Below are 27,427 nucleotides of genomic sequence, written 5' to 3' on the forward strand. Positions count from 1 at the left end.
ATATTCCTCCCAAGTGGCCAGCCCCTCCTTCCATAATCCATAGATTCTCTTTTTCCGTATGAGTTTGCCCAGCAGTTCCTTGTTTAACCATGCTGGTCTCCTGGCTCCCCTACTTGACTTCCTACTCATTGGGACACTCTGATCCTGAGCTTTGAAGAAGTGGTCCTTGAATGCTCACCAACTATCTTGAGCCCCTTTACCGCCTAGTACCCTTTGCCATGAGACTTCCCTTAGCAATTGATTGAAGAGGCCTTAGTTTGCCCTTCGGAAATCCAGAAATGTGGCCTTGCTAGGTATTCTATTCCTCCCACACAGGATCCTAAACTCCACCACCTCATGGTCACTGCAGCCCAGGCTGCCATTGACCGTCACTACTTCAACCAGACCCTCCTTGTTGGTGAGTACCAGATCCAGCAGCTCTCCTCTCCTAGTTGGTTCGCCCACCATTTGCATTAAGAAGTTATCATCAATGCACTGGAGGAACATCCTAGACTGTGAATGACTGGCTGCGTAAGTCTTCCAGCAAATATCGGGGTAGTTAAAATCCCCCATAAGGACCAAGGCATGTAGTTGTGAGGCTGCTTTCAATTGCCTGTAGAAAGCCTCATCAACTCCTTCGTCCTGATCAGGAGGTCTATAAAAGACCTCCGCAGCTGTGCCACCCGTACCAGCCTGTCTCTTAATTCGCACCCACAGACTTTCCACTTGGTCCTCATCTGCCCCTGGACAGAACTCAATACATTCTAGTCGCTCTTTCACATAAAGAGCAACTCCACCACCTCGCTTTGCTGATCTATCTTTCCTAAAAATGACATAGCCATCCATAACCACATTCCAGTCATGTGAGCTGTCCCACCATGTCTCTGTAATTGCCACCAGGTCATAACCTTTAGACTGCACACAGACTTCTAACTCCTCCTGTTTATTCCCCATGCTGCGTGCACTGGTGTACAGGCATTTCAGGGAATGAGCAGAGCACGCTAGTAGCACCCTTGGAAGGCGGGAGGCCTTCTGGTCTTCATTCATACTAGAACATTGCCCCACTAATTCAAAGCCAGCTACAACCCCCTCGCACTTTGAATCTAACTTAGAGCTCTGTGAGTGAGCTCTACTAACTCTTGCCCAGGTACCCTTTTTCCCCTGCAGGACAGGGTTTAAACAACTACCCTTTCCCTCAAATGAAACAATAGATTGAGAGTTCTCCCTAGTCTGCCATCCTTCAAGCCCTAAAGTATTCTCACTGTGGTTCTGCTCCATAGAAAATGTTATCTATGAATTCAACAGTGGGATGTTCTTTTTGCCAAATAAATTGCAACAGTCCTCAATATCTGTTAATTAAATGAAAACATTAATGCCATATCCCACCCCACCCCTGTTCATTATGCTATGCCACTCAAACATAATTATTAATGAAAATGTCACAATATCACAAAGTATCACTGATTTGTTCTGTATCACAGTATATCTTTTGTTCTTTTCTTCTTTAGGCACTCATGAAAAGATATTTTAATTCTTCATGGTGAGAAATACTGGGACTAAGTGTATCTGCAGCTACCAAGACCCATGCTTGCAAACCAATGTTGCGCTAAAAAAATGGTAGCTGTATTTTTTGTTTGGTGTTTTTGGTTGGGACCTAATTTAAGACCTCTATGCAGATCATTGATTCTTTGGATCACTTAAGTCAATCAGGTGCAAATTTATCATTACAGAGCAGTCTCAGACTGCTACTTCTCCAGTCTGTTGGCTGAGGACAAAGATAATTAACTGCTAATTTTATTTTGATTCAAACCACAAGTATATGAGTCTTACTAATACTTGCACCTGTAAGCAATGACATAAACATATTATCCATTCAACAATTAGGAAGTGCCAGATTTGAGGTTTCATAAATGTAGCTTAGGACAGACCCTGTGAACTAACTCAGTGTGCAACCTTGGCTTGTGCTATGATATAACTTGATTAAAGTTTCATCTCACTGGTACCTAAGTAACCAGTCACCTATTACTGGCCATTTAATACTGTGTTTCCCCATGATGGCTCTGTGTGATTCAAGCCATGTCACCACAGAAATCCTGCATCAGGAACACCTGCCAGATATTTTTGGCCTTTTCTGTATCAAAGGAAGGAATTAGCAGAATCCTGAGCATGTGTCTGAACAGCACATGTAATTCTTTCCATTACTGTTTTTTAAGTTCTGAAAACTAGTTCCAACCCCAATTTTATCCCAATGTTTCTCCCTTGCAATGAGTTATTTTGATCAGATACTTACCTGCAATATTTTAATGGCGTACCAGAGAATTCGCTTCCATTTGATGTTGGCTCCGAACGGTTCTCAAAGTCAGACACCAGAAATACTGATAAACTGGCATTAACATACCCAACCATACACCTAGAAGGTGAAAAAATCCTGTAGTCAGGATACAGAAAGGTTTTTCTATTAACTGTTGTAATCAGGAGGATATTCTCTGGGTTTCATGAAATCACAGTATAACTGTGATGCTTATTAATATCTGAAAAAGATGTTGAGGTGATATAAAAGAGGTGCTCAAGTAGGTCAGATGGACAATAAAAGTGGAGCAATGATAGGTTTCTGTAGGAGAAGAAATGGTGAAGCCTGGGACTGGTTACTTTTGAAGAGAAAAGTCACCTAATAGGTGACAAAGTAGAAGTAGAGAAAATAATGAGTAGCACTTGGAAGATAGAATATTCCCACTGTTACCCTCATGGTACTATCACAAAGGGACATCAAATCAGATGGAAGGCAATACACTTAAAACAGCTTTTTACAAAATGTCCAGTTAATCAGAGGAATGCAGTACTAAGATCTCAGGGTGGCTGAGCACTGGGTCAGATAGAGTTTGGAGAACACTGAGTAGGAGAATGTACGTTGAAGGGCTGTGAGAGTCACTAGAAGACTCAAGTGTGGTGTTAATAAAGCTGAGGAGAGAGATTGCAAGCAAATTGTGCTGCTAATTCTGCACTTCCCAAGCACAAGTAAGTCTTGGCACACTGCTCAGCTTGCTGCAGAGTACAGTGAACAGAAAGGGAGAAACGGTTGGGGCTTTTTGTTTTTGTTTGTTGGGTTTTGTTTGGTTGTTTTTTTTTTTACCTATGGATTTTAGTCTTTGAGAAATTCCATGTAGACACCATCTGGCATTGTCTTGAAATTTCCATACTGATTGGATTTGGAACTTTATTTAATTACAATGTTTTTCTGTCATTACTGGGTGTCATATACATCTAATACCTTTTTTGAAAGAAAGAAACACCTGCCTCAAGTTATTCAATAGCAGATGTTCTTAACTCCTTAATTTGAGAAAACTCATTATGCCTGTGGTTTTTGAATAGCTTCTGGCTTTTTTAACAGCACTTATTAATAATAATATCCAGAATGCTGACATAGATAGTTTATATCCAGGTTGGCTTCTTCAAAGAATTACTACCTAATGGTTTCATCTAGAAATCCAGAAAAGCAGCAAAAGTGTGGAAACACTGTACAAGAGGTTTTTTGAAAAGATGGTAAGAGCTTCCGCTGTGAGCCAAGCTACTTCCCCTGTGCTGAGCTAGTTTCAAAACTGCTGAGTCGTATCTGAGTCTTCATAAAAATAAAATTTCTAAAGGTGGCTTTTTGTTTTCATGCACGGTGGTCCTGAGAAAATCACTAGCAAGGAAAGTTGCTGACAGTACCTCAATGTCTTATGGATCTTCATAATGGTACAAGCAGAGGTACATTCTCAGGAATTACTGGTGCCAGACCAAACACTTTACCGAAGGTGCTTTAGCTCTTCATGAAAATAAATGGAACAGTTCCCTTGCCAGCTAAAATGCCAAAGTCACAGAATCACAGAATAGTTAAGGTTGGAAAGAACCTTAAGAATATCTATTTCCAACCCCCCTGCCATGGGCAGGGACACCTCACCCTAAACCATATCACCCAAGGCTCTGTCCAACCTGCTTTGAACACTGCCAGGGATGGAGCATTTACCACTTTTTTGGGCAACCCATTCCAGTGCCTCACCACCCTCACAGTAAAGAAATTCTTCCTTATATCTAACCTGAACTTCCCCTGTTTAAGTTTTAACCCATCACCCCTTGTCATGTCACTACAGTCCCTAATGAAGAAGAGTCCACTCCCAGCATCCCTATAGGCCCCCTTCAGATACTGGAAGGCTGCTATGAGGTCTCCATGCAGCCTTCTCTTCTCCAGGCTGAACAGCCCCAACTTTCTCAGCCTGTCTTCATATGGGAGGTGCTCCAGTCCCCTGATCATCCTCATGGCCCTCCTCTGGACTTGTTCCAGCAGTTCCATGTCCTTTTTATGTTGAGGACACCAGAACTGTGTACAGTGCTCAAAATGGGGTCTCAAAAGTGTGACTTGCTGGTCACACTCCTTTTGTTGCAGCCCAGGATACAGTTGGCTTCTGGCCTGCAAGTGCACACTGAAGCCGGCTCATGTTCAGTTTCTTGTTGACCAAAACCACCAAGTCCTTCTCTGCAGGGCTGCTCTGAATCACTTCTCCACCTAATCTGTAGCTGTGCTGGGATTACCCTGATTCAGGTGTAGGACCTTGCACTTGGCATGGTTAAACTTCATGAGGTTGGCATCAGCCCACCTCTCAAGCGTGTCAAGGTCCCTCTGGATGGCATTCCTTCCCTCCAGTGTATCAACTGAACCACACAGGTTAGTGTTGTTGGTAAACTTGCTGACAGCATCCTTGCAGGACAGCAAATTAGCAGCACTGCTAATCAAGAGTTGCCACGCCAGCTGCCCTTCTTCCATCAGTATGATTAAACAGTATTGACAACCAAAATGTGGCAAAAAAGCAGCAACAGAAGAACTTACTCTCTGTAGCAGGGAAAAAAAAATGATCTGCCATATGTCTAACAGCAGAATGTAAGCTCTCCATTAATGTGTACTGTTTAGCTTGGGTTTCCTTGAACAGTAGGGTCCTTGCTAATGAAACTGCTAGGAGATAATTTGCAAAATATGCCTATGCCTGTTCAGCTGGATTCAATGACCTTCCTTGAGTCCAACAGCCTAGATTGTACAAGTAGCGTGCACACACTAATATAATCACAGTGTTTAGCAACACTGAAAGAAAATCCACTTAGGCAGCAGGGATTCAGTTCACAAATGTCTGCTGACATGAGGACTCTAGTTTTAGAAGAAAACCAAATTATGTTGGTCCATAAGTACGTCTTGATTTGCTAGTTGAGAATTGCTTCCTTACTTTTTCTGAACAATACATGGTGAATAGCACAACTGGAAAAAAAAAAATCCTAGTGGATAAGTTTAAAATGCTCATTAAACCCATAACTGATAAATATCAGCATTGCTTCAGAATGATAAGAAGGTTATATTCATGTACACTGGCTGAGAAGTGCAGCTTGTGCAGCATACTGTTATACACACCTAATCTCTGTAACAGCTCTGGCGTGTTTTCTTTGAATTAACGTCATAAATTCTAGTCAGTCAGCAACCCACCCTGTGGATACACAGAGCATCAATATCTATGGCTGATAACTGTTACCTAAGCACAACAATAGATTTGGGTTAGTGGAATCAGCAGAATCACAGACAGTACAACTGTGTCTATAGAAGCAGTAAGTGATTTTCATGTGCATCTGTTTTCCCAAAGAAAAGCTTACTTTTGTCCAGCTTCTCCTTGGCCAGCACAAGGTCCATACTTGTAAGCATAAACAAGGCGAGGGATGAAATCTGATGTCACAGCTATGACGAATGCATTTGTGATAACAGAAAGAATTCCAATGCCTTCCAGGATCCCGTACCAGATTCCTGTTCAACAAGGAGGGTATGTTAGCTCCAGGAAAAACAAAAACCAAAGTGTCTGAGACACTGCATGCTCTGAAGCACTTGTCCCCACCACCCAAAGTCTTTTAATTTCCATCTGAGCATCACTGAGTAAAAATAATAGTTCTTACTGAACAGCAAGACTTCAGTGGACCAGATTTCTGTTCCCACTGGGTGGGAACTTTGTTGATCCTGTAAATAATCTCAAGGAACCTGCAAAAATGCTTACGGAGGCCTTGAGCCACATAACCACGTGGGTGGTTATAAGAAATACTGTAATACTCCCTGGTTATGATTATAGCTACCCAGTCTTTGAGGAGGGTCTGCCAGGTCAGCCATGAACATATGCAATCCATGATCTACCTATCACAGGCACCTTCTGTGTAACTCGTGCTCAGCTGGTCAGCATGTACTTACTGGCAACAAAATTTTCCCAGCATCTTAATGCTATACAATGGCACACAGCCCCTAGGCATCACCTGGGCTTTTTGGCTCATCCTCAGTCATCTGACAGGTATGTGGTCCAGGCACACACAGCAGCTCTGGTCATGAGGACCATCAATGAGAAACACATCAAAGGCAGGTTAGACATAGCCATTGATTTTAATGAGGCATCAAGCTGTCCCTGAGAACTTAGCTGAATAGGAAGTGAATGCAGCTTACTCTGAGAAAGCACACCTGAGTCAGCCTGAAAAATATATGTATTTTTCTGTGTTTTTATTATTTACATTATATAACTTTTTTTTCAGAGATTATGACTGCAGTGTATGCTGTGTACTGGCTTATGTCCAGGTTTGTACCTAAACTCACAGATCCACACTGCTCACATAAAAAACTTTACTCAGACACAGACTTCAGGTATACATTCTGGGAGCACAAAGTGTGGGTTTCTGCTATTTCAAGGTGTGGGCTACTGGTTTTTGCAATGCAGATGGGCAGTGAGGTATTCTATTTACCCCTCCACAGACACAAGTTATTCAGTGTTTGGCAGATGACTTGGTTTTACAGAGTCCTTCCTAAAGGTGTTCTGCTTTTGCAGACTACAAGGACAGATGTATAGTCAAAATATGTACAGAGAGCCCTTGAGGTAGTGTGTGGCTGTGTGACCTCTAAGTTATGTGAACCCTGTATTTAGCAGTGTAGGTGCACCTCACTGAGAGCAAGCTGTTGCTTGAGATATAGACCCACCCTGTTTGACCCATCAGTGACCCAGGGGACATACCCCTAAGACTCGGGGGGGGGGGCTTGGTTTTGGCCAGGTAAACATAAACCACACAGGTCCCTTGCAGAAGGGTGGCTGCTTTAACTTGATTTCATGTTTCAGCTGCTCTGTCTGGTTATTATGTTCAAACTGAGCAGTGGCATGTGTTCACACAGTGTGTCTGCCACAAGGAAAAGCCTGCAGAGAACACTGCTCACTTCATTAAAACATCCTGGCTGTTAAGTCATCCAGGAAATAACTAAAAGACATTTTCCAATATAGACTCTTGATTGCATAAGTAGATTGGCATCAGATACTTGAAGCTGACTTAACACAAATTGTGTGTTGTTAATAGGAAAGATGACTGAAAATAAGTTAATGTGCTCTTATTTGAAGCTTTCAGTGCTTTGCCTTGAAAGTAACACACACACGTAACAAATACACATACAAAGAACTCACCTATGTCTTTGGCTCTTGAAGCTAAAGGTCTTCTCCACTGGGTAACAAATTTGTATGCATCAAGCCTAATTTCAATAATATTGTTAAGTAAGGCCAGGAGTGGTGCCAGTGGAAAAGCTGCCACAAAAATGGTTGTGAACCCAAACTGAAGAACTAGAAAACAAAGGAAAGGTCACATTATAACTGTTAAGTTCTAATCCAAGGAGTAAGACACCAAATAAACTAAGCATACAAACATTATGTATAAATATACAAACATTTCTTATTATGCCATACCACACAATAGTCTAGTGACACTTGTACAGCAATCCCTTGTCAAAAGTTCAGAACAGGACGACAAGAACAAAGACATTTTGTTCTTAGGATGCATAGCAACATCTAGATTTTGTAATGTGGGGCTTGGCCAAGTTTGTAGGTGGACAAACTACTTTTAGAAAGGGACTTTTTTACACCAGCGTCGACTAGGGTGTCTCAATACCTGTAAAGATTAGGGCTGAATACCTTTCTTTATATAGTACAGATGGGCAGCACTTTGAAGCTTTGTGTAAGTTTCTAGAGGCAGGTTTTTAGACTGTCAAATTTCCCGTTAATTCAAAAAAAATTGTGTGAGGGAGAAAAGAAAAAAGCATCACATCAGTTCAGTCACAGAGGGCAAAAGTTCTTGTTCTTTAACGTTACTTTGAGCAGTAACTTTGAGCAATTACCCTCTGATCTGTACATCTTTAGCTTCATACAGCAATAATTAAAAGAATACATCAGCCCACACCAACAGAAAAGCACCAACATTAAAATCCAGTGAAAGAGAGAGAACAAAGGTCAGTGCCATACTCATTTCTAGGTATTCATCAAAGAGTCCATAAGCATTCATAGGTTGCAGATTGTAGTCCTTTTCCCACTGTGGGAAGCTTGTTTTTCTCTGTGGGCCGTACTCTTGTCGTAGTTTTCTCCTGGTCCACCAGTTTTGAATTAGTCTACATTTTCAAATAAATTAAAGAAACAAGGTAAATTATATTAGTGGCTATCACAAAATTGGAAAAGGCTTAGTGTGCACAAAATATCTTGCAAAATTAATTTCCAAATGCATAGGAAAAATAGAGCATTATTAATGCATGTGGCTGACGACATGGCATAATAGGTACGAAAACATTTACGGCTGATGTGCTGCAATCCAGGCCTAGGAGCTGTTGAAGTGGTGAAGGGATTTTGACATCTTTTCATTATTTATTTACCTTCCCTTTTTCTACACAGAACAGAAAATTGTTTCAGGGCCTTTTTATATGGCAGAATGCTGTGTGGAGATAGTTGAGTTATAATTGAGAAATCAGTAAATACAGCGCTAATGCTGCTTGATCCCTTCCTGTGTGTGAGCCAACATCTCTACACAGCTCTACAGTATGAAGAATAATAGTCCTCAGGCAATCCTGGAAGGGAAAAAGCAACCTTGAATAGTGTCTGCAGCCAAATATTCAGGGGATTGAAAGGCAGAAAGAAGTGTGTGGACTGCTGACAACACTTGGTGGCCAATAGAGGTTTATGGCTCACATGAGAGCTATCTCCGTCTCAAGAAATGGGGGAGCTGTACTGGACTTCAGGGGGAAGTTAATGTTTCTGAAGAAACATGTGTAGGGCACCATGGGAAGCGCTAAGCCAGAAGAGTAATGAGTGCTCACATTTGAAATATACATCTTTGCCTTACCAGGATAGGGAGTTGCACTGGTTTGGCCAGCAAATAACATGAATCACAGCTAATATGGATAAGAAAAAAAAAAAGACAAAAGACAGAGATTTTCTGTAAAGTTGTGGTTGGCCCCTTCATCTCAGCAAGATAGAGGATGATGGCTCACCCGAATAATTCAGTGACACTGAATTATTTCCCTGACACTGCCTTGCTTCTTGCCTTCACAGTGGTCTGGTCTGAAGAGCAGGCAAATGAACATTGGGTTTGGATGAGAGTTTGGCCAATTGCTTGTTTTCTTAAAGCTTAGAGATTATTTCTCCTTTCAAGCCATTTATCAGAGAGGTTATAGCTTTTTCTGTCTTCCTTAAAGAAGTGTAGGTGTAACTGAGTGCAGGACATTAAAATCTAGAGTTTAGAAGTGCAAGAAAAAAAATGTAGAAGTAGAAGCATGGATTTCAAGCCAAAATTTGTAAGTACTAGAAATTATTAAAATATTTGGTTTTAACACCTCACAGCCGGTTACTAATGTGTAAAAAGCCTAAAAAGACCTTTCCTGTGAACGACCACAGTTGGTGATTGATGAACTGTGGGATAGTTAAGGGCACATCTTTGCGGTCCACAGCACCCTTTGGGACTTGGTCTTTCTTGTTCTACCCATGACAAAGTGGGAGGGCTGAGACTTGAATTCCTGCAAAGGCAGCAAATTGAGGGGTGAGGTGCATGTGAGACCAATACATTGAGACAGATACTGGTTAACTTCCTCCTTTGTGAGGGGGGAAACCTGTAACCAGTGTTACAAAATACCCAAGGCTCCTAGTAAAATTCAAAGAAATGTCATTTTCTGATTTATGTGGGAGCAAAATGTGAGTAACACAACGTAATATGGTTTTAATATGGGTATATGTTCTTCTTCCAAGGAAAATATCAGCTTGGAATTGCAGTTTTCCACCTCCAAATGAAGCGATAATTTATACTTGGTTTCTTAAGTTATTGCAAATGCATCTGTACAGGAGAGGAGAACTGATGCATGCTATCAGAGGCTTTGAGGTGGTGTTTGTACGAAGCGGAACCACTCTCACATGCCAGAATTTGTATTAAAAAAGTAAACATTAAACAACTGATCCTCTAGCACAAAACCTAGGTCCTCTCTTTGGTATCTTTGCAACCTCGTTTTTAACTTTCAGATAGAAATTTCAGAGAAGCCAATGTCACATGTATAGCATTGCCACATGACAGCAGCTACTGGGGTTCCTGTCACTGAGAAGTGCCTTTTCCCTCCACAGGACCGAAGAGATGCAGGCAGCACATGCCTGTATCAGAACTGGGCTGCCACCCTGAAATGGTGTAAAAAAACCTCTTCAAGACAGGCTACTGGTGCTTCTCTCCTAGGGCTGTCTTACGGGGAAATATTCTCTGCTATAAGCTTTTGAACTCTGGCACTGTGCAGTGCTGGCTCTGCCTGGGTCTCAGCAGGAAATAGCCAGCACATGTGTGGAGGCACAGTGATGTTCTACAACAGACTATATGATTGCCTCCAAATCGTCTGGCTGTCCACATGGTATTGGCTCTGATCATGCTCTTAGCAGGGATGATCTTTGGGTTTTTTTTCCAAACAAAAAGGATATGCACCTGCCTGCTGCATTTCAGGGCTAGAAGATGGAATAAAAGGTCTGAAGAGTAAATATAAATTGAAGTATCTCACGCTGTTGTGACTGTTTATGTGTTGTGAGTTTCATTGGAACTCTAAAGAGAAGCAGTTTATTCCTATTAAATCACTTGTTCTTAAACAATCTCCTCCTATCTCCTTCAGTCACCTTCTCTAATCCCTTTCTGTGCTCTTTATTAGGTTTCAAAATCCCTATTAATAGGTAGCAGAAAGCTCTAATGAGAACTGACAAAAGAGGCAGGAGTAGAAAGAGAGGATCGATACTGTTGCTGCTGCTGTTCCCTCCTCCTTACCCCAACTAATTCCTCCAGCCCTAACAGCTGCAGAATCCTGGCAAGCATTGCTAGGCACAAACCTGGAAAGACAGAGAGATTACAAGCTTTGAGTATCTCGACTGCCAATTACTCTGCCTTTAAACCATTTACTCTGTTCTCATTACAGCCAGATGTGATCAGAACTGAGGCTGCCTGAAATTAGTTCTGCAACATGTTTCTGTAGTTCAGGGACCAAACTCTGCACTAGCTCTGCTGTGGATCCTGCCATGAAGCAGATCCCTCTGAACTTTGCAAGGGCAAATTTCTGATAATGTCAGCTCTCTGATATTTTTACACTTGCTAATTTCTGTTGATGACTTGTCACACTGCCTCTAGCATCAACTGTCTATATTAATCATATTAAACATGCTCACTAAATACTAATCAATAAGAAACCAATAGGAAATGAATGTCAGCCCCTTTAGCTAGGGCACAGATACAGTACATTTTTCTATCTCTGCAAGTGTGTCTCTGCAGCTCTGCCAGCCATGCATTCTTCCAGTTCATACCTGCCCTTTCAGGCGTCTTTTATCACCCGGTAAGGAGAAATCCAATTTAGAACTTCCTGGCATAGCTAAAAAATAATACATACAATATTTCCTGCGTAAGGAATACAGCAGACCTATGGTTATTTTTAAAGAGTTTTAAAACATGGAATGCAATTTTATGAAATGAAGTACTTCCCGTATATTATCTAGTTCCACCTCCCAGGAATGGGGACTGTATCTTGCTTTTACATAAGTGGTCATAAGAAAAGCATAAACTTAGTATTCTTCTGTGACCTACAAAAGCATAGGCATTATATTTACTTACGGGTAGCCCAGTTCCATGAAATTATTCCAGGTCTGCTTTAACACCATTATAATACCCATCTGCATACAAAGATCAATAAGGCATCCACTAGGGTGGCACTACAGAAAAAAAGAAACAAAAGGTTAAACAGAAACAGTTTCAAAGCATTTCTTTGAGACTAGAAATGGATATTAGCTAATTTACTTAAAGGAAATTAAATGCCATTCTCTTCCTATTTTTTATTAATATAAACTCATGGGAACATATGAGACTATACCATACCATCAGCCTTTTAAGCCTATAATCTAATTCTCTGCAGAAATCAGAATCAGATGAAACCAGTGCAGATTTCACATTAGTGCCTCTAATATGTGGTGAAATGGTGAGTGGGACAGAGGCAGAGGATACCAAGCTTCTCTAATGATTTCAATAGTACTGGGGGAGGTTTGCTGCATCGTCAAAGAATGAAGAGAAAATTCCTCCTGTCAGCACAGGCAAACAGTTTCTCTCTAGAGGATAGACCTAATACTGTTTGTTGAGTACTATTTAAGGTATATGACTGAGTAGCCCCTGCAAAGCTATTCTTTCTTGAACAACAGTTAAGCACTCCTGCTGCTTGCTTGCTTGCTTTAGCAGGGGCTCCAGACCTTAAAGAAGTGGTGCTGCATTCTTGGAGATGCTCAGATAGCACTAAGTTACGTTATCCCACAATATAACCTGAGAGAGATAGGTGCAGTATTAATGAAGTAGCAGTGATGCTTGTAGAAACATCACTAACAAATAAACTGTGTAGATACTCCACAGACACTGGACTAGACTGTATCACATCATTAAGTGTCTTAGACTTGGCTTCATCCAACAGGTGAAGAGAGGTCTATTGGAGGTATATCTGGGCATTATATTCTAAACTATGCTCCTAATACGACCTAGCACAGATATGGCCAATAAAGTTAAGATTTTTTTAATTAAACATTTATTTTATTATTAGACTTCTTTTTTTCCTCTGAGAAAAGCAAAACAGTAACTTCCCCCAGCAACTGACCCAACTTGTATCACCTTGCTGTTGCACTTGCCTCCCAAACCCAGTTTTTTCTTCCTCCTATCTGTGCTCCTGCAGAGAGATGAGGTTCTTTCCCTGTTCTCTGATCCCTCTGTGAGATGATTCAGACCAGTAATCCATCAGAAAACTAATTCAGCCAGAAAAAAAGAGTTTCCTGCTGATACAGGGAACTGAATATGCTCCTCACATGGTTGGATAAGCCAGAGCAAGTGCAGGGGAAATGGAAGGAGCAAACTTCTGGGGCAAGGCTCAAAGGAAGAGCAGAACTATCTCCTTTTGGCAGCAGCAAGCTGTTAGGTCAGCTCAGCCCCTCTAAGACTTTGGAGCGATATTGAGTGAATTTCTGTCTGCCCATTTATCAAGTATTCTTTTTTTTTTTTTTTTTTTTTGAGTTTACAGAATTCACTACTTCAAAATTAGGACGGCTTTTTCAAATCATTCATTTTTTGCTAGCATTTGGATGACCTCTATTAACCAAAATATTTTATCTGGAAGTGTTTGTAAATTCATGATGGCAATGTAAGACCTGTATTTCTCACTTGCCTTTTGTCATTTACTTGAAAATTTGTTACAGTTGTTTAGAGTTGTTTAGTTGTGAAGCAGGAAAGAAACCATAGGATTTGGATGTGCGAATTGCGGCCCTGAAAACTACATGTCTGGTCCAGAAACTGCTGCTGTTCACCTCCAGTAACTGTCGAATGGGTTTTGAATTCTGAATGTATTTGCCAAAAAATTGTGGCTGGTTCTTGAGTGACTTGCAATGCCAACCTCTCATTACTCTCCAACTACATTTGGTTTTATAGACGTGGAAGATTATGCCAGTAGCTCTTGTGGGAAGTTCAGTTGTTTTGGTCAAGTTTCAAGTATATTTTATGTGTGTGGATGTCCTGGCTTCAGCTGTAACAGGTATTTTTCTCCTTCTTAATAGCTAGTGCTAAGTTATTAGTTTATTATTTTAGCTCCCTGGTCAGCAAGGCTAGAAAAGCTGAGAAGAAAGGGTTTTGTTAGAAGCAACATATTGTTAGTTTTATATCTAACTTTGATTTATTTCAAGGATGAAATATTTCCAGTGTAAAAGTGTGACTAATGTATAAACCATTTGATACCACTATCCAAACGTCATGCACACACTAAAACTGCTAATATTGAAAAGGGTGTGTATATCAATATGTAGATGTTTTTGTAGCAAAAGGTATCGTCAGCAGTGTGGAGTTAGCAAGCGAAAACTCAGTAACAGACTCAAAAATACCTAGACAGTTATGTGTCTTCCTCTACTTGCATTTATTGCTTCTGTGGGTAGCAGATAAATCAGTGTGTAGCTAGCAAACACTCACCTCTTCCAGTCTCCACCGGTTTATCAGCCTTAAGTAGGCACCAGGGTGTCCTGTAAATCTTTAACAGAGGAATATGCATCAACTATATTTGTAAGCAGTCTGTTCACAGCAGTAGAAGAAAGCTCACACTGTAATCTTAATCTAATGTTACCTTAGAATGACTGATAAATCTATAAGAGATCTTATGCTGTAAAACATTTTGGGGGTTTCCTGGAATAATTTCCATGAAAGGCTAAGTATATTTTTACTTCCAGTTTTATTTCAATACCAAATACCCTGCACTTGGATATTCAGCTTATGCAGAAAAGAGAGAAAATCTGGATAAAACTGTTCATATCAGTTTGGAAAATGGCTTTCAACTGCCAGTCCATTTTCTTATACCTTAATCCGGGTTGTGATATCCCGCCTTTCTGTGAAATCAATGAAAATATTAGTTTTCGTTATTTTTTTCCTTTTTTTTTCTCCCCAAATGGTTTCCACATACAAATAAACTACACTGATGAATTCTTCTACTCAAGCTTTCTCTATTCAAAGGCTCTTCACTTGATTTTAAGGGACTTGCAGAGGATTACAAATAAATTTATATTTCATTTTCTGTCAGAAAAAAAACAACTGATAGCTCATAATTCAATCTTAACAGTCCAAACAATGTAATAGAAGCAGAAAAATATTCAGGCAGTTGGATTAGATGATATTGTAGGTCCTTTTCAATTGAACTATTCTATTCTTTCCTGAAAGAAAAAGACACAGTGTTATTTACTTACCTGTACAAATTACACACGTAAAGACAGAGTGAAGTGACCTGCGTATATTGTATTATGAGATGCATTAGTTCCCAGTAGTGAAATTGTTAAAAGTTAGTACTGAGCCAATGTGGAAATGAAAACTGTCTGTTTCTGGGCTTTAGAAAAGAAAAGAAAACTACAATCTCTCCTGCTTTTCTAGTATGGAATTTGCATTTTGAGATGTGCGATTAATATTGCCCCATTTTGTTTCATTACAGACAATTTTATTTCTTTTCTCTACTTCATTTTGTACATATGAGGGTGCAGACATCAATCCTACCTTCCAAGAAAGAATGCTATATAAAAGGTAGAGCTGTTCAGATTGACAAACTGAAAAAGAAACATTTTCAGAGTGAAGCTGTTCTCCCACTCGGATTCAGTACGAGGCTGCTCTGTGAAGAAAGAGAACAGAGTTTCAGATGTTTAATCAGACTAACAATTTCCCTTGGCACAAAAGCTGCACACACCTATCAGACCTGGCAATGTATCTGTAAATTAGCCTGCTGGTTTCAAAATATAAGATGACAGAAGAAATTATATCCAAAAGCAGCACATAGCAAGTGAGCTTGTGAAGAGTTAGAAATCTCTTGATATCTGGATATGTATATTCCCAGGAGAGACTGTAAGAAAGTGGTTGGAATAATGTGTATATTAGACATCCTCCTAGATTCCTGTGTGCTTTACAGGCTCAGGCTCCCCTTGTTCACTTTTCTGCATCCTATCATAATCACATTGCCAGAAAGCACTCCACTACAACTATGGAAGTGCCTTTTTGTTAGAGATGACACACTGAACTGGAGCAAATCCTTCTTTTAATTCCATTAAATGGATTTGCCACCTAAGGACTCTACACAGGTGTCAGTGGAGTGCCATTGCATGACTCCCTTTCCTTGTCCCAGCGAACTCACTGCAGAAAACTGGGAAAAAATATTTTGCAACTGATAGGCTGAGGCCAATGCGAAAGAGGGAAGGCATATTCTTCCCTCTGGGTAGGCCCTAAATCTTCATCTAAGAAGATATTGTGACAGAAATTAACAAAACAACTTCTGTGCCAACACACCAGTACCCTGTCCTGGAACTACTTTACAGCTGGCAGGAGCTTGTTAATAGACAACCATTGCTGTGAATAGGAGCAATCAGAGAAGTGGAGGTGCTAATTCTAAATATCATAGTGGTAGTAGTCATACGCTCCTTCCAAAGGAGCCTCCAGGGAAGTACTGGAAATACAGAAACAAACTGGATTCTCTTTAATTAGAGCTGCCCTACCCCTGAGGAAATTTCAAATAGATGCATCAAGAAAACCATAAAACAGACCATAAATTAACAACTGTGTTAATGATTTGCAAATGCTTGTCAAGAAACCCAAGTTCGTGTGTATGCCAGTGCATACATATTTAGTTACACAGAAAGAAATAAAGCATCTGGGATTTTTGATGTCAGTTTGTGCGAAGGACAAGTTTGACTTTAACAAGGCTGCTGCAGCTGAAGCTGTGCTCATACACCCATCAGAGACAATGGCAACACTCGAGAGTGTGGCCATGAGCTCTGAAAAAGGTCATGTAAAGACTGAAGAAGGACATCCTGAGTGTAGCTTTGCTGCCAGTACCACTCTGAGCTTATTGCACTGATAAAGATCAAGCAAACTAAATCAGCTACTTAGGCTGCCAGAGTAAATACCACAAAACAGTTTGAACATGGTCAGAACAGCTTGACCCGCTGAGTTCTTGTACAAGTGCTTTCTGCAGAGTCTAAAAGAAGCAGGCCTATTTCATTTTAAGTGGCAGAAAGTAACCAAGCTTCAAAGTCTCTAGACCATATCTTACTGTTCCCAGGGTGTCACAGGGAGTAAAGGTACAGCCTGTACAAATCACATACTTGAAAGCCTTATTTCTCAACTGTAACTAGCAGGTATCTTTTCCATGGATATAGGATGGCAAAAATATTTTACATCTACAGCAAAAATATGGGGACTCTCAGTTTAATTAGAAAAAATAGAATAAAATGCTATCTTACATAGATGTGCTTTGAACCCATCACCTATGACTTCCCAGATGTAGAAAAGCCCTGACACTATCTAAAATCAGCTGTTTGTTTCCTCTGAGAGGACACCCAAATCTGTCCATCTGTCCAAAATACCTTTCTGAACATTATCAATGTACACAGGTATCCAGAAGCTCAAAATAATATCCTCAAACCACTTCCACTCAACCACTGGAGCTATAACATGGTTTGCTTAATAGGCCTTCATCAAGAGTCTCGTTTCAGGCTTCCTGACACTAAGGAGCACTTGCCAATTGCCTCCAACTACTGCAGCATGATCAGGATCTTTACAGACTCTTCCTGAACTATGGATATATGAGTTATAGTCTATTGCTGCCACAGGGACAATATGTGATGTCCTTAAAAAACATATTGTTTTCAGCATAAAGATCACCTTTTGTGGGAACCGAAAAGATTACTGAAACATAAAACATCGAGTTTAGATGTTGGTAGAGCTGATGAGTCAGTTATTTTCCCTCCAAATTACTGCCCCTCTTAAACATGTGTATTTGATAGTCAATAAACACCTTAGTTTCAAGCTATAATTTTGGCTTCCAGAAGTGATTCCCTCATTTCCAGGTCTTCACAAAGCCTGTGGGTTGTAAGTGCTCATTCTCTCTGAAAATTCATGCTTTTTTTCCACAAAGGTAGCAATTTGTTTAAGTTCTCACAAGATAAGTGGTTGGTACAAGAACCAGACATAGCAGGTCAGTGATGTCACTGCTGATTGAATGGCACCATGGCTGTTTATATGCTCCTGTATTATAAACTTAAGAAAAACATCAGTTCCTATAGATTGAAAACTAATCAGGATTTTTCATATTTGTACAGACAGTTTGAATGCTATCACAGTATATGGGCCAAAAAATACCGTATCACTCAATTTTGTATTTAACATTGCTTACCTAAATTTGTCAGGAAAAGAGCAACCTTTTCATACAGCTGTAACAGAAAAAGAAACAGCTTCTTAGATACATGACCAGCTCAAAAATATAAAACTGTTTTCTAGGCAGAGTAACTTCTCCTACATGTTAAATCTGACACTCAGATGGTCTCTGTGATGCTTTGACAATTATGATAATAAAATTGTGTAGTAATAATATAGTAATGATATAATCAAACAAGGAATAGTAATATTTTTAAAGCTTATACTCAGCTCTTTTCATCCACAACATATGGAGAAAAAATCATTGTTACTGTCCCTATTTTACATGCACAGTGAAAAAAGGGTAAGATAACTTTTACCAAAACACAAAGCACAACAATAGCACAACTTGGATTTTTGATTTAGTGACTTATGGAAAACATTTATCTCACATAAAAAAAAAATTAATCACCCTAAGTAAGAACATGCACTGGTATGTTGGGTATTTTGGGCTTTCTGGTTTTGTTGGGATTTTTTTTGGTGCTGAAAGGAAAATCACTGGGAAGACAGGGTTGCTTCAGAGGAAGTCTTTAGTAATCTTCACCACCAGACACATACCTTACTCTGAATCAGTGACACTGTTCTAGGTCCCAAAGTGGTACTTTCTGTGCTTAGCAGATACCCTGCTCTCAAACTCACTGGGAGACTGATAACTTCATAAAGCTTACGAAAGCTAACTTGAAACGTTTTCACATTTAGTGTTTGCAAAGGGTTTTTGAACCTATAAAGTACATTACCACGAACATCAGTATTAGTGTAAATTCATACTTTTTCCATTTGCTTTAAATGAGTCTGGAGCCTGTTCACACAAAATATTAGATGTCCTTAACTCTCACTGATGCCTGCAGGGATAAAAAGCTCCTCATTCTTTAGGCTCAAGTACTTACTGATTCCTAAAATGCATATCAGCAATATTTCTTTTCATTTGCAGTTATAAATTCTTAATTAAATTGAGTTATGAGCAATTTACAGATCAAACTGCCTGCTTAAGAGCTGAAGTCACCCTGAATTATCTCATCCATATTAACAAACACTTCTTACTTAGGATAGCTTTTCTCTGCCTTTGGAGTAAACAGTTTTGTTTCAAGTAATGAAAAAGGTGATTTTTTTTAGGTTTAAAAGGATCTATTAAGGACAACTGTAAAAGTGCTAAATGTCTGGGTGTTTTATATCCTGGTCTCAGCAGGGAGTGTGCTATTTTGCAATTTTATTTATTTTATGCTTTGAAGGTCATTTTGTTTTGTCGGTGTATGTGCCTAGCTCCCAGTGCATCCATTCTAGAAGTTATCTGTGGTCTAGAGCTTCCCCCTGATGCTTAGAGAGATTGTCAATCCCTATCAGAATCACTAGTGTTTTTCCAGGCTTCCTAGCAGTGAATTCCTTACTGTTATATACATCTGGGTCTATTCTGGTTTTATTACTGTATCCTTGCCTGCTCTCCTGCTACTTTGTTTGAGTCACTGTAGAGAATTCAACCACCTGAATTGCTCCTGGGGAATTTAAAAAAAAAAAAATAAAATCCCACTACTGTCCCTCAGCATTAACTGCATTAATCCATGATGGGAAGTGAGGGATTATGTACTTAAATCCTTTTCAAAAGCTCCTACAGTTTCGTGTTTTGGGGATCTTTTGTTTCCATGAGCTATATCCAGATCTAAGGCGGTGGTATTCGTTGCATGGTAATGAGTGTAAGGCTTAAGAAATCCATCTTTGCAGTGCTTTACTTATTTGATGCATTTTAGGAAAGAAAACAAAGTTTCTCAAAAGGCACCTTCAAGCCTTCTTTCAATATTTAAATAATTTCTCTAAGCTGTAAAATGCTTTGAGAACCAAATAATTTTGTTTGTGCTATAATTCTTTGTTGCTGCGTCACTGCATATACAATGACTGATGCTGAGAGCTTGGAAATGGATGTACTGAAAGATATATATAGTTTTCTTTTTATTTCTTCTATGCTTACTGTGTGCTTTAGGTGGATTAAAAAAAAAATATCTAAAAGCTCCAGATAGCAAACAATAAATCAAAATAACATAAAACAAGAGACCCCTCAGTACAAATTCAGACAGAATAACAGCTTCCACCTCTTACTTCTTTTCTTTCTCAGCCTATATCCCACCTTAGGGAAAATACAGGAAAGTAAACAGTTCTTGACAGACTGTCCTAGTCACCAATCCAGTCTTGCCTATGTGAAAGGGAGCAAAGCCTCTTGGAATTTCCTTCTATATAAATGAGTGGCTGTTAAAACGAATTTTTAGGTGGTGGAAATGCATGGGTATTGCACAGGAAATAAGAGAAAGAGGTCTCCAAGCCAGAACTTGGAAATATGCAGGCCTGAAATAGCATCTCTTATGTCTGCTAGGAGGTAAGTTAGAGTACCTCCTGAAGCAAAAACTAACAAGCTTTCTGCAGAAAGTTCTTGCTACTACTGAGTACAGATACTCCATCCTGGATCCATTACCTGGATGTTTGTAGGCGGATCCCTTCTCTCCCTTGAAATACATTCTTAGAACAAAACCCTGACAGTAAAAAGCCATAAACCTCTTGCTAAGAGCAACTAGTTAAAACCACACTGCTATCACAGCAATATACAGCAGTACCTGCATCTTGATGGAAGGACAGAACTCATTCCCCATCTATCCTATGATATACTGTCTTACTGTGACTTCTACCACATGGAAATTCCAGTTTTTAATTTGGCCCAAGACTAGTTCTGAACGAGTTCACAACAACAACCTGACCTCAGAAAGCCCCCCTCCCAATGCCTCCAGACCATGTCTCAGGTGCACTCTGACAAAGTCCATTGCTAGCTCATGAACAAGACAGGTCTGCTCAAGCATCGTGAAGTTCTTCAGCCCGAGGCAGTCCTCCTGCATATGGACATTTTGTCTCTATACGCTATCTTCACCGGTAAACTACTGTGAAAACTGAAGCTTGAATTGCTGAAATTAGTATAAATTAGAATTAAGCTTGGGCACTGTATTTAAAAAATAACATCAAAACACTAATTAAAAAGAATAATATTAACGAAATGGACTGAAACCTGCAAATATATGAAAAGAAAAAAGAAGCAGAGGATAAAAGAGAAATAGAGACATGTCTCCCTAGAATATTTTTTTTAAATATTCAAACACAATGTTTTGGATTTGGAACTGTACTTTATATAAATAGTGAATGATATTCATAAACAATAATGCCATGGCTTAGCAAGACATTGAATTTCTGATGAAAAAGGAACCAAAAGCATTTGGTGATCTGTAGACTGATGTATCTACTAGTCTGATGGCTCAGGTACATCTTTGGATATGTTACTCACCACATTTAGTAGCATGATGATGCAAAAGTTGATGCACACTGCAGTCCCTGTAGTTGCAACCTGAGAGTTATTTCTGATTAAAGCCCACTTAAAGGCAGCAAAAGTGCTGACAGTCACAACACGGTAAATAACAATGCCAAAAACAGCAGCAATCACCACACAGATCTAAAGGAAAGAAAAAATCAGAGAGAAACCATTTTAGCATGGTGTGACTCATCTCATAGAAACTCAGACACAGTACCCATTAGCCACCTTATTAGATAAGGAAAGTTTCTTCAGCAGAAGACATGATTATTTGCAAAAAATAGGTGTATTCCAAGGTTATTCACAGAGAAGTGTATCAGAACTGAAGGATATCTAAGATAATTAAATGGGCAAAATGATTTTGAAAACACTGAATGCTAATCATCAAGCTGGTTTCATATTTTATTAGTCACAAAATTGATTGACGTAATCCCAGTGAAGAAGAAAAATAAAAGTGTGTGAATGTGAAGGATTGTCTCTGAATTCCCTGCATAGCGTTGAGGGGAAGAAGGACCACTTTCCTTTGTTAACAGGGAACCACTAGTACGGTTCAAGCTGTATCAGTAACTGCACTGTGAGAGTTAATGCTGTGAAACTCAGAACAGCTCTAACTTGAAGTTTTTGTAAGCATCTATCTCCTATGTTTAAAGCTATAACTTTTAAGGAATATTTTTACCTAAATGAGGGGAATTCTGAGTTTTTCTAAGTCATTGGAAGCCTGCACTATGCCAGCAAACCCCCACATTTTCAGTGAAAATAATCCTTGACCTGTTTCAAGAACTGTTATGAGGATAATTTGTCCTGCGTGCAACTCAGAGCAAGGTTACTTTCTGTCGCTTTGAGCAGGATCTATCACTAGGCTGAGAAGATTAATGACTGTGTTTGCAAAGGATAGGGAGTGAAAACTGTTCCCCTTCAAGAGAAAAAAAAAGTAGGGAAAACATACAAAATGTTGCAGGTATAGAATCATTTCTGAGCAAAGACTACAGTCCTGAGCAGACATAAGTCTTCAAAGACTGAGTCAGACAGCATGTTGGCTCCTCATGCCCAGTGTTTTCCTGTGTGTCTGTCCATCCTCCAGACATACCAGAGCACAGTTCATCTCAATAATTCTCTTGCCTTTCTTGACCGAGACTGCATTGGACAATTTTGAAGCCATCAGGTTCCTACAAGCCCTCTGACCTGTTCTCTTCTGTCTCATTCAAACACAGAGTTGCTGGGCTAGCTCACTTACCTGGCTCTTCACAGCTCCTGAAATTATACATATGTAATTTTCTAGCCTCCTGGGAAAGCCCTAGTAAATTCCATGAGGGTCTGAGTTGATGTCAGCTGTGTTTTCAAGACCAGTCCTACCCCTGCTGTTGTCATGTGAATAACAGTTTCAGTGAAGTTAGAAGATGGGGGCATTTCAGCAGAATGCAGGCAGCTTTCTTCAGGAGAAGTGCATCTAGTTTTGCATTTTGGAAGCAGGAGAGATGCCTCATTTTAGACAAGGAACATCGAGTTTTCCATTTCAATTGCATTAGGAATATGAACCCTCCTCGATACACTGAAAAACTGGGACATATTAACATCATTAAGCACTGTAGGCATCTTAGCTGCGTTTTCTGTAGCGTTTACAAAGAACAGCTGCCTATTCTATGGCATCAGTCCTCATTACTCTGTGCAGTCTACACAGGGAAGGCAAGGAAATTGATGAGCTGGCTCAGCCAGCTGAAGTTGGTGCCTAAATGTGATAGCATTACTATTCCAGCAGGTGTATTGCTACATACAGTGATACGTGTATAACCCTTGAAGGAAGGACTTAAATATCTGGGAGATTCAGTGAAGAGTAAACTTGTGTAGGACTTTAAATCTCAGGCAATTTGCTTTGTACAGGTTTTCAGCCTGCAGTAAACATGCTAGAGCTTACTTGACTTTAAAGCAATCATATCCAGTATCTTTATGCTCTCTCACTAGAGATAATGCCATTTTGTATTTTTTCAACTGGTAAATAAATAAAAGTTCTCAAACCATAAAAAATATTCCAGATGCAGAAACAATGAGTCTGCTGCATTTATCTGCAAATGCTTGATAAGGCTCTGGCTTCCCGGATATGGGGTTCATTCGTTCTTTCTTGGAGTACTTGGCTTCAAACTGTGGACGTATTTCCTCCTAAAGAATAGACAGACAACGTTCACATACAGCAGAGCTAGGAAAGATTCTGTAGGAAACTTCAGATTGCTTATCAGATAACCAATATCATTATTGGGAAGTACATCTTTGAATTCAGCAACTGGCGCATCTCCAATAAACGCTGAGCTGGGAACTAAGGTCTCCTTCATGAGAACTAGAATAAAACACTGGATCCATAAAGCCATATTTTAAGTACTTAGTAAACTCCCCAGTTAGCTAGCCACCTAAACAATATAACAAATTCTAATTATATGGCTGTAAACCAGATAATTTTAAGGCTGATACCACAGAATTTTCCAACCTGGTATTAACCTATTGATACTGGAATTCTACAACAAAGCAAAAAAAAAAACAAACCCCAACACCCCAAAACCAAAAACCCAACACAAAACCAAATTCCTTTATCCAAACCCAGTTGCTGTTTGCTAGGTAACTAGGTTACCTTCCTGTTATCAGCAAAAGTTTCTCAGCATTTGAAGAAGGAGCTATGACATCTAATACTGCTCAATTCTTCCCAACTTGGACAACATTATCTGAAGTCCTGTTTTGCCATAAAAACTCTCTTCTGAAATGAAACCTGTGGATCTCTTTGAGAGGCACTTTGATATATCTGTTTACAGCCTTGTCAGAAGACAAGGTTCACCCCTAGTTCAGGTAAGACCTTATGATTTTCATCTGCAGTAGGGCTACCCCACTGCCCTGCCATCCAGGAGGTTCACCAACAGTCACACGTCCTCTGCCATCTCACCCAAGTCTGACATTGAGGATGCTGTTAGAGTTGAGAGAAGGTACCGGAGAGGAAGTGGAGAGGGACTCTCACAGCTGCTGGCGGTCTATCTACATTAAGTCAAGTTTTACAACGCTGTGATGCATACTGGAGAACTGGCCCATGGTACAGCTGGCTACAAGGGAGCACAAAGACAGCTATGGCCTGTCTGAAGCTTTTCCACCAGGCCTCTGCTGCGCATTTCTTTGTAAGAGCCGAGGACTGAGCTTAGCAAATTTAGTCACTTCCATCCCTCAGCCTGCATTTAATTGATTGAAAGTTGTACATGCCCAGACCTTAAATGGCTGCATTGAAACTGGTGAATATTAACTGCTCATACAAGTCTCCAGAATGTGAATAAAAGTAAGATATCCTAAAATCCTACATCCTTTTTATAAAATTCCCCTGGGGTATGGGGAGAAAGTCATGCCTCATTCTCATTCTCTCAAGTTTTGAAGGTACTTTTTTTCAATACAGTTAACTTCCAACTTTGAGCAGCAACCTGGTAATATGGTGTTACAAAAAGTTAAGAGGCATGTATGTTCAGCTGCAATGCCAGTGTAAGTAATTATGGGCTTGAGGGAACCATGCCTACATTAGCTATTTACAGAGACTAAGCATGTTTCTGAGGGGGCTCTTATTCTACCTTGCTCAAGCTGTTCCTGCCATATTAGGGCTGAAAGCTGCCAAGCAGATCATAATCTAGCAAGAGAAACAGTACTATTCCTGTGTGCCCAAGGACATGCAAAAGGACAGAGTGTAATAGCATTGAAGCAGGATGCTTGAGGATGGCACCCCAGCTGGGGTTAAACCATTACAGGACTCTGCCAGCTGGCTTACCGAGTCATATACAAGAAACCCTTTCTTCTCTGCAGCTCTCTCTAAGCCAAGTTTCTATTATCTTTCATAATCTGCACTATAGGGAAGTCCTTCTCATATCCACCCATTCATGAGTCTAGGTATCTATCTCCTACAATCTCCAGTCAATTTAGATAATGCAACTGCTATTTTTACAGACATTTTTCACACAAAACTGATACTTTGGCATGGGCCTGTTTAACGACACCCAGCAATGCTGAGCACAGTTTGGAGCAGGAAGTGTACAGTACTGTATCTGGCTGAGGTTAATGCTATAAACTGACACTGAAGAAAATTATAAAAAGTATGCTGTAAATAGGAACAGAGCCATATTTCAGACGGCAGTGCCAGGAACTCTGCACAGTTCATTTCTGGTCGCACACACAGCCAAGACCAAGTTACTCTCCATGTCTCCCATCTTGCACCTGATTTACTAGAAAAGGGAATACAAACATGAAGGGATGAAAAACCCAGAAACATTTAGCCTGTGTCTCCAGGCTGGGGGATGTGGGCACTGCAGGGACTGCTGCCTGCCCTCCTTAGGTGAAAATCTAAAGTGGTGAGGAATTCACAAGGTTGCATGTCTGAAGAAATTTCATTCTCCTTCCCTTTGTCTTCACTGCTTCATTCCTTTGTTTCTTCATTTAGAACAGAAAAATGATGATGAAGTGATAGGAAGCCTTACAAATGTTTTGTATTTTATTTTTAATCTGTTGTAGGCAGGAATTAATAAATTTCTGTCTGTAGCAAAACCTTATTTTTCAATTTGACAATGAAAATTAAAGCAAGCAAAAACTAGACATGGCAGATAATGCTAATACAAGTAACAATCTTCATTATCAAAATCTTGTAACTTAAAACGGTAATTAGAACTCTTTAATTGATTTCTTTGAAATAACTACTAAAAGAAATAATCTGATTTTGTCCAGTGACAAATGAATGGGATGTAGAGAGGAAATTTAATTAGCAGTGACTTTATGAGAAAGCAGCACTTTTAGGAGTAAATTTTCACCCTACAGAGATAAAATTCTCACTGCCATCTCACTGACAAGAACAACTTCATGATCAAACTTCACAGGATAGGTCTTTTTCAATCTAAATAAAACTGACTGTTCTGCTTCCTTCCTGCTTCTCAGACACAGATCATTCCAACTCTTTATTCACTGGAGAAACTGTACTGATTTCTGGAATATCAAAAATGGATTAATGTGCAATGCCTTAGAGCAGATATTTCCACACTAGAAGAAGTACTCTAAATTTCTTTTATCCTTGAAAATATATCCTTTTCTTTCTGGATGTTACTGAGTCCTTCAATAAGTGAATTCTTGCAGGATTCCTATCCTGCTTAGTCCAAGGATATATTGTCCTCTATATCCCAGATGTACAAAAAAGGGATTTGTAAAAGACTGAAAATCTGAATCTTGATCACTGGGACAATGATGTCAGCCCAAGAAGTAAGTCTACTTGCAAAGCTTGTGGTTTGCAGGTCATACTGCTTGCCACTGAAAGCAATAGCAAAGTGAAGAGATGAACTTTGAACCACAAAACAGGAAAATGGGAAACTACTTTTTCACCTGGGACACCTGCTTCCAAACTGTGACTGTCATAGGTGCAAAGTCCTGCAAAGACCCCAGCTCCAACAGAAAAGTGCAGCATTTGATACTCAATAAAAGGAGGCAGTGTTCCACAGAGATGATCTTCAAGCAAGGACATACATGAGCCATGAAGTAGGCATGGGCACTGTCAACTGTAGCATCTTCAGAGAAGACACCTCTGAGAGGCATCAGCTCCCACTCTTGGGATCCCACTGAAAGCTGAACAAAGGAGGAACTGATACCTCAAATGCCAATGAGATGCTGATGCTCTGATGACTGATCACATAAATCTTTGAGAAATAGCCAGGTGAGTTCCTATTAGTATCTTTAATCTCTAATGTGACAGATAAAGGTAGCATCTGGCACACTGCTTCTGAAAAGAAAATATCTAAGGAGAAAAATTCTCATTTCCTAGTTTATGAAAATGTGAATGGAGAATTGAAAATATATCGAAAAGAAAACATGCTTACATTTTTAACCAAATCTTTTTGTACTAAAGATTAAAGAATACATTCTTTTACAAACCTCTTCTTCTTCCCAGTCTATCAAGTCCCAGTCATAAGCAATTACTGCTCGCCTTCTTTTCCAAAATTCCAAAAAAACAGTTGCTGGAGCAAATAGAAAAATAAT

The 27,427-nt window shown here is 39.7% G+C and overlaps 1 protein-coding gene across 4 annotated transcripts in view; it reads right to left on the reverse strand.

Annotated features, from left to right (window-relative positions):
• Positions 1–27,427, reverse strand: part of ANO4 (anoctamin 4) — a 192,809-nt gene that overhangs the window by 12,988 nt on the left and 152,394 nt on the right. For all 4 annotated transcript variants that reach the window (XM_061476375.1, XM_061476374.1, XM_061476377.1 and 1 more), the window contains 11 exons: positions 27,323–27,405; positions 23,417–23,557; positions 21,380–21,544; positions 18,047–18,083; positions 15,382–15,493; positions 14,317–14,374; positions 11,944–12,041; positions 8,301–8,443; positions 7,473–7,625; positions 5,650–5,797; positions 2,270–2,389 (listed from right to left, as the gene is read on the reverse strand). In XM_061476375.1, the coding sequence (XP_061332359.1) occupies positions 2,270–2,389; positions 5,650–5,797; positions 7,473–7,625; positions 8,301–8,443; positions 11,944–12,041; positions 14,317–14,374; positions 15,382–15,493; positions 18,047–18,083; positions 21,380–21,544; positions 23,417–23,557; positions 27,323–27,405 (1,258 nt within the window). The remainder of the gene's footprint in view (positions 1–2,269; positions 2,390–5,649; positions 5,798–7,472; positions 7,626–8,300; positions 8,444–11,943; positions 12,042–14,316; positions 14,375–15,381; positions 15,494–18,046; positions 18,084–21,379; positions 21,545–23,416; positions 23,558–27,322; positions 27,406–27,427) is intronic.

Source organism: Pezoporus flaviventris, unplaced genomic scaffold (genome assembly GCF_033815535.1).
Source record: "Pezoporus flaviventris isolate CSIRO_AGI_PZ_B2104156 unplaced genomic scaffold, CSIRO_AGI_Pfla_v1 ptg000096l, whole genome shotgun sequence".
Taxonomy (NCBI): domain Eukaryota; kingdom Metazoa; phylum Chordata; class Aves; order Psittaciformes; family Psittacidae; genus Pezoporus; species Pezoporus flaviventris.